Source organism: Oculina patagonica, chromosome 13 (genome assembly GCF_052425735.1).
Source record: "Oculina patagonica isolate OP01 chromosome 13, crgOcupat, whole genome shotgun sequence".
Classification (NCBI taxonomy): Eukaryota; Metazoa; Cnidaria; class Anthozoa; order Scleractinia; family Oculinidae; genus Oculina; species Oculina patagonica.
In genome coordinates this window covers 11026300-11037857 of record NC_135770.1, presented here as the reverse complement: position 1 = coordinate 11037857, position 11558 = coordinate 11026300, and the positions used below count along the sequence as shown (strand labels likewise).

Here is an 11558-nt window from a genome sequence, read left to right as displayed (position 1 = left end):
ATCCGAAACATTCCTATGACCTTCCGTTCCGCTTCTACTATTATAATTAATATTCTTATAACTCACTTCGCAGCACTTAACTTGCTATCAGCAACTCCTAGTTTAGGTCTTATGCGGCTATGCGGCTTTACTTTTAAGTTAGAAAACTATATACGACTTGAGCCGAGAATCTTTAATAATGATGCTTGAGAAACATCGTTATCTTGAATTAAGATTTTTACTACTATATTGTACAAGGTATAAACAGAAAGTAGTAACAGCACTCCGAGAAAACAGGCGCTGTTTCACTCTTTTAAATTGGTCCTTGGACATCATTTCTTCTTCAAGAAATAAGTTGTTTATGATTCGCATGTTTGCGCGCGCTGTTAGCGCAACACGGTAACACGAGAGTGCTGCCGTCGTTATTTTTTTAAAATTTTTGTTTCCACAACAGGGCGCGCGACAAGCAAACTGTAGCTTATTCAGAATATATTTTTGGACAAATATAAGATAAGCAGTAATATTTAAAAAAAAATTATCCTGCATCTGAAGTTTCAGAATGAATATTTTGTCAAATAATTGACAAAAAGCCAATAACAAGTTATCAAATCTCCGCAGGTTGCAAACAATTTAAAATCAAAATAGCTTATTACCATTTTTTCCATGACCAATTTTTGTTGAAATGAAACATGGCCAGCTTTAAATTTTTAACGATGATACAGAAAGCCGAAAGTTTTAGCTTTCTGTTTTACTTTAACCGTTATTTTGAATTAAGGTTAAACTTTGCCGTTTTCGCGCGCTAAACGTGTTTCGCACCCAGGTTTCTCGCTACTTTTCGTGACGTTTTAAAACAGTGACGGCACAATCAGTTACCATGGGCGTAACCATATCAACTGCTCAGATTGGAAACATTTTCAATTTCGTGTTGGGCGCTTGCTGTAGCACGGTTCAGACATGGATACTTCATGGTTATCAAAAACTTCAAGTGGAGTTTTTAACTACTTATACAAACACATTACAGGCGAAGAAGAAGAAAGCATAACACCATCCAGCTCGCTGGAAGTTCTTTCTAAAGCCAATGTGTGGATTACGGATCTACCCACGAACAACTACGAGCCGCTTGAAGCTTCGCATGGGGCGCGGAGATCGGCGAAAAAGGTGGGCGTTTCCCTTTTGTTGACCTCCGTTTAAATTATTTTTTTTCGTCGTCCGACGAGTGGAAATTCTTTTTTTTCGAGGATCTCGATGTTTCCCGACGCAATTTTAACACAAATATTTGTCGCTCTGTTTCAATTTTGCTTTGAGTTATCCTTTTTTGCAGTGTCTCTTTCAAAGACTTTAACTTAAGTGAATGGCGTATAATACATTTTCTCCGTCAATTAGTTATTTGCTTCGTGCAATGTATCTTCTCTTGTTAGTTAAAGTACTATTTTTTTAGAAATTGTTTGGTTTTTTGTTTTTATCTGCAGACAAGAAAAAGTAAAGCGCGCGCCAAACTCGCCTCTATTATGACGCAACTTTTGTATTCCATTAACTAGAAAGATTAAAATATTCCATTGATTTTATTGTGATAAACAAACCAGATAATCGAATTAAGTAAAAATAATTTTCTTTTGTATTAAGCTCACTCGCATATTATATTATCCTTTTATTTTACTAACAAGATGCCAAAATGTTTAATATGCTTAAAGCACGCGCAAAAATTTGAATTTTTAAAAACCGCGCTTCTTAATTCTAAAGTAGATTTGTATTTACGTCAGTAGAGAATGAAAGATGAAAACGACTAATTTTTTGGTGATGTTTTGGTAGCTCTGCCTATTTATGTGTTAAAAGGTTTATTGATTACAAAAGTATTCCTCTTTTCTCCTAGTGTAAGCGAGAACGAGAACTGCAAGAGAAGATTACCTTCCTCAAGGAGCAGTGTGATGGTAAGATCTGTTACAGTTGAAAAATTGAACAATGTATTTCGTCCAATATGCATTAGCTTCTGACAAATTACGCAAAATTATCGGAGAAAGAGAAAAAAAGCTAAATACACGTTTTGAGCGGTTAGCCACTTCGTAGGAGCGAAGGACAAACGCGGTCGAAACGCAGCTTAAAATTGTTCCATATTAGAAACTTCCCGCAATATTACAAAATTTTGGTGCGATTTTTTAGTCATGTTTTTTGGTGCATGGTTAGTTATTTTCGATTTCTCTTGATCTGTACTTAGCTAAGAACCAAGAAATTGCTTGCCTTGAGGACAAGCTATCAGAGTTGCGAGAGAATGAACAGAAAAAGGAGTGCGATTTTGGAAAGAAAATACAAGAAAAGGAGTCGGAGATAGAGAAAGCGAAGAAGGACATTTCTCTGACCAGAGAAAATTGTCTTAAAAAGGAATCAGAGGTCGAAGAACTTAGCAATAAGCTGAATTCACTGAAAGGTATGTATCAAGCGCAGGCCTAGCGTTATCAGCCGATTTAAATTGAGACGCCTCCCTGAAAAAGTTTTAAGACAGGAAAAAATTGCGCAGATAGTTGTAAAGTGTGCTAATCTCATCTTGGCACCATGTGTATACTTTACACTGGGTGAATTTGAAATTTTGCATTTCTTTCCAGAAGAAGAAAGACGCATACATTAAAGCTTTCTGATTTTCGCGAGAATTTCATTTCATTTCGCGCTTAAGGGCTGGCTGGCTGGCTGATTAACTTAGTAAAACATTGAGAGATTGACTGACTGACTGACTGACTAACTGACTGACTGACTGACTGACTGACTGACTGACTGACTGATTGACTGACTGACTAACTGCCTGACTCACTGACTCACTGACTGACTGACTGACTGATTGACTGATTTACTGACTGACTGACTGACTGACTGACTGACTGATTGACTGACTAACTAACTGACTGACTGACCGATTGGCTGGCCGGATTGGCTGGCTGCCGGAGTGACAGCCTGACATACTGGCTGACACTGACTGACGGACGGAAGGACCAACCGACCGATTGTGACCGACTGACTGGCTGGCTGGCTAACTGACTGACTGGCTGGCTGGCTGGCTGACTGACTGACTGACTGACTGACTGACTCACTGACTGGCTGGCTGGCTGGCTGGCTGGCTGACTGGCTGGCTGACTCACTGACTGGCTGGCTGGCTAACTGACTGACTGGCTGGCTGGCTAACTGACTGACTGACTGACTGACTCACTGACTGGCTGGCTGGCTGGCTGGCTGACTGACTGGCTGGCTGGCTGGCTGGCTAACTGACTGACTGGCTGACTCACTGACTGGCTGGCTGGCTAACTGACTGACTGACTGGCTGGCTGGCTGACTGACTGACTGACTGACTGACTGACTGACTGACTGACTGACTGACTGACTGACTCACTGACTGGCTGGCTGGCTGGCTGGCTGGCTGGCTGACTGACTGGCTGGCTGGCTGGCTGACTGACTTCCCGACTAATTGAATGATTGACTCATTTAACTGAAAGTGTAACATTTTCTTTATTTCGTATTTTATCACAGTTACATTTGCAAACTTCAAACGAACGACTCTGTCAAGGACCAACTCGCAGAACTAAAGATGGTTTTGGCGAAAAGAGAAGAAATAAACAAAAAGCAAAACCAGTTAGCCAAAATGATGGCTGTCGATGCCCAGAACAGGTTGAAGAAAGCTTCGGCCGAAGTTACAAAGCTGACTGGAGAGCTAAAGACCTGCAAAGGTTAGTACTAGTTATTATAACAAATGGTTAGACCATTTTTTGCCAAACCTAAGTATGGTCTTGAACATCCGCCAAAAATTCCTTGACTACTAGAGATATAGCAAGGAAAACCACATCATAATAAAGGGAATAAAAGGAACGCAAGAGAAATGAGAAGTACAAATTAACACATTTACACGATTTGTCGTTCTTTTTCTTTGCATGCAATTATAACGTACTTACAACGCTCTCTCACTGCAAGGGAAGCCGTTAGATAGATATCAGAAGCTGCCCAAAATAATGTTGCAACGTCTGAAGAAATAGAAAATTTATCTACTTTTGCTGTAACTCCTCTCGAAACCCCGCGAGTTAACTGGGTGTGCAGAATGTTTGGCGCGTAAGTTCTCGTAGGTCTTGAAAAAGCCATGTTTCTGGCCGATGAGCTTGCCGTGGGTAACCAAACGACGAAAAAATAAAATTGCGTATGGTTGGGCTGAAAGTTTTTCTAATGGCTATTTTTATTGCTTTTGTAGAAGAGAATGCCGAGCTAGTAACACTAACCAACTCCCTTCAAAGTCGGGAGAAAGAGTTGCAGCAGCAACTGAATGAAGGAAAGGAGAAAAATTATCAACAGTTTGTTTATATCACTGAGTTGCAAACAACCTTAGTTGATACTGACAAAGTATTGAAAGAAGTGTCAGATGACATTCTGAAAAAGGAAAACGAGCTTAAATTGCGTAAAGGTAAGCGGTATGAAACTCGAAAAAGCCATTTAATTACATTTGAAATTGTATAAATTTGTAGACCCACTGAAACAATAGCGTCTAAATTAAACATTGCACGTTGTGAATTGCTGTTTTTTGGTCTGTCAAATCTTTCTGTAATTTAACATGAGGCCCCAGTTATACAGGCAATATTTTCTTTCATCTTGACTCGCAACATTGTTGCACTAAATTTGTAAAGTGTTTAAGCGTATTCCCTCCCGTGTTGGTAGACATGATATCAACTTTGTGCGGACATGTTGCCGTAACTTGCAATACGCACAACAACACTTGCAATACATATACAGCAATATAGCGAGCCAAGTTAAAAAAATTTTGCCCATATTACTGAGCCTTTAATTTGACTATAGTTGAGAAGTCAGTTAAATGCTTTCTCAGCCAGATTTAGTTTACCTCCCTCAATAATTGATTTCACTTAAGTTATTAGGCTCATTTCTAAGTCAAACGACACTGCATCTTAAATCTTTTACGCAAAAATTCCCACTATAACGAAAGAAAATTGGTTAAACAGGATAAATAAGAAGTGAAATATAAAAAGTGTATAGTTATTCAACCTAATTCTTGGAATACTTTCAGAACGAGAAATGTGCTTGGAAAAGACGAACTTCTCCCTGAAGCAGCAACTTGAAGAACTACAAGAGAAGCTGAATGATATGAACAACACACAAGCAATGGAGAGAGTGGCGATCGATAAAGAGCTGGCAGATAAATCTCAGCAAATTGCTGAATTGAGCGCTAGGGATGCTGCGTTGGAGAAGGAAATCAAAGAGAACGGCAGAATAACTACACAGCTTGATAAAAATAAAGGTACGGTGTCAACCTCCAGAGGCACGGCGCGTAATTTTACGTGTTTTACATAACAAGTTAAGGTTAATTCTGCGTTCGAGCCTAGTGGCCCATCGGGCCGGAGCTTGTTCCAGTTTCGCAGGAACCACGGAGCCGGGGGGGGGGGGACTGGGGGGACTTAGCCCCCCAATATTTCCGAAAAAATAAAGACTTTCTAAGAGATGAGTCTCTAAAGTCCCCCACTTCAAGTCACTAGCTAGTCAGCCCCCCCCCCCCCACCCCCCAATTGGAAAAATGCTCCGCGGGCCCTGTTTAATTCGATAGCATGAAGCGACTAGGATTGGATGCCAGTCCATCACAGGGTTACCCCCCAGCATTTAATTCGCCGGTACCCATTTATACACCTGGGTGGAGAGAGGTACTGTGAAAGTAAAGTGTCTTGCCCAAGTTTTATATAACAGTCACAACTATAAAACAGACGGAAAATTGGTTTCGACACAGTTCTAAAAGCATGACCTACTTAGATCATAATACTTCCAGGAAAAACTTATAAAACTGGATACAAAAGGACAATCCTTTGCCACTAAACTAAGCTCGCATGATTATTTCAGGGTCAGAGAGTGAACTGGAAATTATGGCCTCCTCCTTGAATGAACTACAAGAGAAGCTGGAAAATGTGATGAACACTCATGCAGTGGAACAAGAAGAGATCGATAGAGAGCTTGAAGAAAAATTGCAGCAAGTCGTTGAATTAAGCTGCAAACTAAGTGGCAGGAATGATGAGCTGGAGAAGGAAAACAAAGAGAAAGAAGGGATAGCCACGGAGTTTGAGAACTGTAAAGGTACAGATTTCATTATTAACGATGAAATGATAATTTATTAATCTTTTGAATGTTTTGACAAAGAACGATTATTTGTCACTGAGCTTGAGCTCTTGTTATCATTTCAGAGCGGGAGAAAGAATTGGAGAAAATAAACTCCTCCCTAAAAGATCAACTTAAAGAAGTTCAAGCGAAGCTGGACGATAGCGCCGATGTCCAAAACCAGAAAAGTGAGGAGGTCATTCTGGAACAAGCAGAAAAATCTAAGCAGATAATTGATTCAGAGAACGAAATAAGTTTCAGCAATGCCGCATTGCAAAACTTTGATGCTCACGGAAAGAAAATGGCGGAGCTACTGGCAAGTTGTAAAGGTATAGGTTATATATAAATGATATTCAATTTAAGATAATGCTACAGTAATGGTATTGATACTGAATAACATTGCTACAGTGTGCCAAATATCTTAAAAAGTAAATTCAATTTACCATTATTTTTATTTGTCATTGACAGAGGAAAGAGAGAAAATTGAAGAAGCATGTACCTCTTTGAACGAGATAACCGGAATTGTAGAGACTGTAGATGTCCCAGAAATGACTGCTGATGTCGTTAACGTGTTTAACGGTACGCGTGATAAGTGATAAGTGTGATTTTATTTGGGTTAGATAAGGTAGACACGACATATATGCGTGGTACATGCCGACAAAATGCGATTACGGTTGTTCTATTTCATAGCTGTTGATCGACTTAGAAGTTTGGAAACTAATTATAGAAGAAATAGATTATTATATTATTATTATTATTATTATTAAAGATGGAAAAATGCTGTACATGTGGTTGGTTTTTCTACAGTGTAGTGTGCATATCTTTATAGAGCTGGTTTTGATTGTCCGTTTTTTTGGCTTAGCTGATGATTACTTCGGGGCGAAGGAATCTCCTTTCGACTTTCTGACAAACGAGGAAGTTGGAGGACGACCCGATAGTCTGGAAAACGCGCTCGACAACAACAAAGGTAATAGTATGTATAAATGCCACAATTTTATTAATCACTGCCTAGAATACCATGCTAAAAAGTATGATTGCGAAGCTCTAATTGGTTTAAAATGTCTGACAACATACTCCAACCAATGTAAGCAAATATGACGCTTCTTTCAATCAGAAGCAAGAAAATCTAACATGTGACATGCTTATGCGCGTTTCCCGCGTTCTGCGCCTGTTGCATGTGTTTACTGCGCGAGTTTTACAAAAAAAGGTCCCAAAAGTGTGACCACCTTTAATTTATTCGCATTCTTTCCAGCAGTGTAATCCGATCAGAAGTCAGCTGCAAGCTATCCACGGGTTTGATTGGATAATGACTACACGAAAGAAGGCGAATTAATTAAAAACCGGTCTGACTTTTTGGCTCCTTGCTGTAATTGGTTCATGTGATTTTAGTTTGTTGTGATAGGTCATTTGTTATTACAATTCTTGTGAAAACGAGAAAACAATTCTTGTCACTATTTAAGTTTAGTCTTATGATCATTTCAGAGCAACGAGAGGAGCTAGAAATAACGAACTCTTCCTGGAAAGATGATCCGGAAGAATCACAAGAGAGCTTGGACGACATGGCCAACATCCAAACAGAGATAAGAGATGAGGCCACCTTAGAGCAGGCAGACCTGTCTCAACAGTTTGTTGAGCTGCATAACCAAATGAGTTCAAGCAATACTGCAATGAAGAACTTGGATGTTCAAGAACGGAAAATGGCGGACCTACTTGAGAATTGTAAAGGTACAGCAGATTAATGTTGCAGTTATAATAGTGCCACTAACTATGTACTTTTAGTTACCTGAATTATTCCAATTTTGTCAGGCCTCGAGTTCGCACACTTATCTTCGATAGAACAGATTCCTATGAACAAGACTAAAACAAATCGCAGCGCTGACTAGAATGTTAACACCTGAAAAGTTTAGCTTGAAGTTATTTCCAGTTTTGAGCACTTTGTGGCCTTACAAGAATAGATCGAAATTTTAACTTGATACAGTGTGCAAAATCTCTTTGATACCCAATTTAAATCTAGCTTTTTTTCATCAACAGAGCAAAAAGAGAACCTCGAAGAAACATGCAGCTCCCTTAAGGAGACAGCAATATTGGAGATTGCAGATGTTTCGGAAATGTGCGCTGATGTCTCGAACGTGTTTAACGGTATGAGTGATAAGTGTTAGCGTGACAAGTGCTATTTGCAAAACATATGATCGGTAGATGGGATAAATAGGAATTTTGTCACAGTATTCGTGTGGTGGATGTTGCAAGTTGTCTCGTAGCACGTGCCGAAAAAAATGCGTGCAAGGTTGTATAGTAAGCTGTTGATTGGCTGAAAACCAATAGAAAGACGTGGGAAACTGAGTTCTATGTGCGGTTGTTGGTTCTCTGATTGGCTAAGAAAGTTGGAAAAACAACAGAAAGATGTCAAGATGTTGTCAGTTATAAGTTGCTGGTGTTTTGATTGAGCCATACGCGAGGGGTTTGTAAAAAAACAACAACAAAAATATGTAAAGACGTTGCGAACAAGTGACTTAGTTCAATATACATGTGCCAAGTTGTTGGAAATCGCCGGGCACTAGATACAGTAAGGTTCAGTTGATGTGGATAACATTATAGAACAGGTTCTTATTCTTGTCTGTTTTGTTGTTTAGCTGAAGATTACTTTGAGGCAAAGTCATCTCCATTTGATGATTTCCTGGCAAACAAGGCCGAAGTAAAAGAACAACCAGTTAACCCAGGAAACGTGCGACGACAAAGGTATAATATGAGTACCAAAAAATTTAAGAACTATTGGTCAACGTGAACGCGAAGCAACATTATTGGGATTTCAGGGAACAAGAGAACATGGCCATAAAATAAATGGAAACACGGGAACAACGACAAAATACTTTTAGGGAACAAGGCAGCACAAGGGAAATTTTTTTGGAACAAGGGAAAATGGACCCCCTCGCCTTGGGAGGAGCTCAGAATTAGGCGCCTTTGCTCAGCTATAACCATTTAAAACTGTGATGCAGCGCGTTGAAAATTGACGATTTTTTCTTGCTTGAAGATCCCCGCATTGTTTTCGAGCGCTATGACATTGAAATTTGTTTTGATGGTTTTTTAGGCTGTGGTTATTTGAAGGACCAGCCACAACTGTCCGTCGCTATGACCAATAAGGCTGATGTCGAGCAAAACATCCCAGCCCCAATTAAAAAGGTCGAAACGAAGAAACTGAAAGCTGATGGATCCTCTCCAAAAGCATTCAACCAATTCTCCAGGGCTGCCCTGAAAGGTATGGATAGTGAGACAATGAACATACGATCTATGTTTTTTTTCTGTTGCTTGATGCGCCCAGTTGTGAAAAGTTGAGGCGAGGTTAAGTCTGAGCTCAAGCAATTGCCTACACAAGGGATGCAGCCTAGCCTATAAACCTGTACAGAGGCTTTTAAATTTTATAGCATACTTATCTTCAATCGTGGAGTTATAATCAGTATATAATTAGCTAGTTCCTTTCGGAAAGTCTTCAAGACATAAATATAAATACTTCCTTGAGAACATAACTCCAAAATTTGATAGGGGTCTCCAATTGTATTAAAAACTGACAACAAACACGCCTATCAGCTAAAATTCCGTTATAGCAAAGGGACTGTATTTTTTTGTAATTTTTGTAACGTGTTTTCGGGTAAAGGTCGCCACAAGTCATTTGGCATTCCTATGACCACTGTTCCTGGTGCACGCGTTGTTCACGATATTCCAGTTCTAAGGAAAAGACATGAAACTGAGAGAGCTGAAGGATTCAGTAGCATTAGCGAGACAGTTCATCCATTCTATATGTCTGCTGAAGGTAAGGCTGGTGCGACACTGTGTCATAGGATATCAATTTTTAAACTGAAATGGAATAGATTCCGTGAAATATCTTTTCCGAGATGATTACCAAAATGACTTTAAACCTGCTAACATTGATTAAGTGTAAGTTTAGGTTGTGACCTAAATCTTCTTCAAATCTACAATCATCCTTTATTACGCTCTCCTCCCTCAGATCTACTTTTAATTTAGGCCCACCCCTTCTAGAAGTAATCAAACGTTAATAGACAAGTTACAGAAATTAAATTAATTTTTTGAGTGTTTTCTTCAGCTGAAAGTATCCAGTTCCAGCCTCGACCATCGACGTTCCTTCCCGTCCCGAACCCAACTGCATCTCAATTGGCTCAAACTAAGAAAGATGACGATTGGTTCCCTCAGAACGAGGTCAAAGTCAACCTTGGCTCTAACAATGGTATGTTTTAAAGCATTAATTTGCATGGCTAAGAAAGAAAAAAACGAATCAATGTTACAGTTTGATGTGGTGTAAAATAAATTATATGTACAAATGGTTGTCAAATCAACTCGTGGTTCTCGCTTGTGTGTCAGGCTAAAATCCGTTCCAGGTAATTTACTGGTACAAAGCACCATTATATTATGGTGAACACACGTTACATCCGATGGAGATTTATGTTTTCGTTTTCTTGTTTTGCAGAAGAGCAAGGATTCTTTAGCAGAACAATTGGCAGATGGTTTCGATTCTAGTAAGTGTTTTTCGTCGTTATAGTCTTTCCACAAAAAATTTCCGCTGCTTTCTCAAAGACACAAAAACCAAGACTTTTCCTTATTACCCCTGCTGTTTCTCTTGTTTTGAACCTGTCTTATTCATTTGTTTCTTTTTTCTTTTCAGATTGTTTGCTCGAAGAAGCTGTGTGAAAGTTTAACGAATTCTTTTTTATTTAAATGGCTGCAAACACGTTGATACAAACATTTAAATATATTAATATCATTGTAAATATGTGGACATAAAAAGTTGATTGTAACTATAGACTGATATGAACTTCCAGACCATTTTAAAAAAACAAAACAAATGTTTATGAAATACCAAAATATTTTCAAAGGATTTTAAATGCTTGCAAATTTGTAAATATATGTTGTAAATATTTCGAAAGCATTGATTTCGTTTAAGAAGAGTGCAAATGTATATATCGACAGTGACTTCAGACCATTTTAAAGCGTTTTCTCTCACTCGGATATTGTAATTAAATATATAATTGTACGACGGAGTGGAGACATTTGTGATGTTCATTGGATATCCTCGTAGTGGTCACAGCTTAGTGGCTGCCATATAATTTGCTGTTATTTGAAACAGCACTAAATTGTAAAATAAAGAAAACAAGTTCACAAAGATATTTTTTTTAATGCTGTATGTATACAGTTGTGTGTATATGCACGAAGCAATTATTAAATTTTGTCAAAAATGGTAAAGAAATGTGTAATAAATGGAATACACAAATTTGGTGTTTCCCTGACGAACTGAACCACATAAATGGGAACTTAATTCTTGCTGCCCCTTCCGGAAAGATTCCCGTTCTCCGCCTTCTAAAACTTACCGCGCGCAATAGTTTCAACGCTTGTCTACTGTCAGCCATTTTCTGCCTACTGGTTCATCTAGGGCTTTTCACAAGTTGCTCGGCAAT

At 38.9% G+C, this 11558-nt stretch overlaps 2 protein-coding genes and 1 long non-coding RNA gene across 3 annotated transcripts; all 3 read left to right on the top strand.

Annotated features, from left to right (window-relative positions):
* The first annotated feature begins 124 nt into the window (after positions 1–124).
* On the top strand, positions 125–2242 carry LOC144636201 (uncharacterized). Its single transcript, XR_013567488.1, has 3 exons — positions 125–496; positions 1860–1907; positions 2192–2242. It is a non-coding gene; the product is annotated as an uncharacterized LOC144636201 (long non-coding RNA).
* A 21-nt stretch (positions 2243–2263) lies between these two features.
* On the top strand, positions 2264–8878 carry LOC144635427 (uncharacterized). Its single transcript, XM_078494536.1, has 11 exons — positions 2264–2401; positions 3490–3686; positions 4199–4408; positions 5024–5254; positions 5845–6075; positions 6183–6425; positions 6565–6675; positions 6959–7063; positions 7579–7821; positions 8128–8235; positions 8727–8878. The coding sequence occupies exons 2-11, from the start codon at positions 3548–3550 to the stop codon at positions 8876–8878; spliced, it is 1773 nt and encodes a 590-aa protein (XP_078350662.1). The 5' UTR covers positions 2264–2401; positions 3490–3547.
* A 307-nt stretch (positions 8879–9185) lies between these two features.
* LOC144636182 (uncharacterized) lies at positions 9186–11214 on the top strand. Its single transcript, XM_078495348.1, has 5 exons — positions 9186–9352; positions 9743–9901; positions 10193–10333; positions 10574–10622; positions 10769–11214. Coding segments are annotated over exons 1-5 (480 nt in total). The 5' UTR covers positions 9186–9222; the 3' UTR covers positions 10770–11214.
* The last annotated feature ends 344 nt before the right edge of the window (positions 11215–11558 follow it).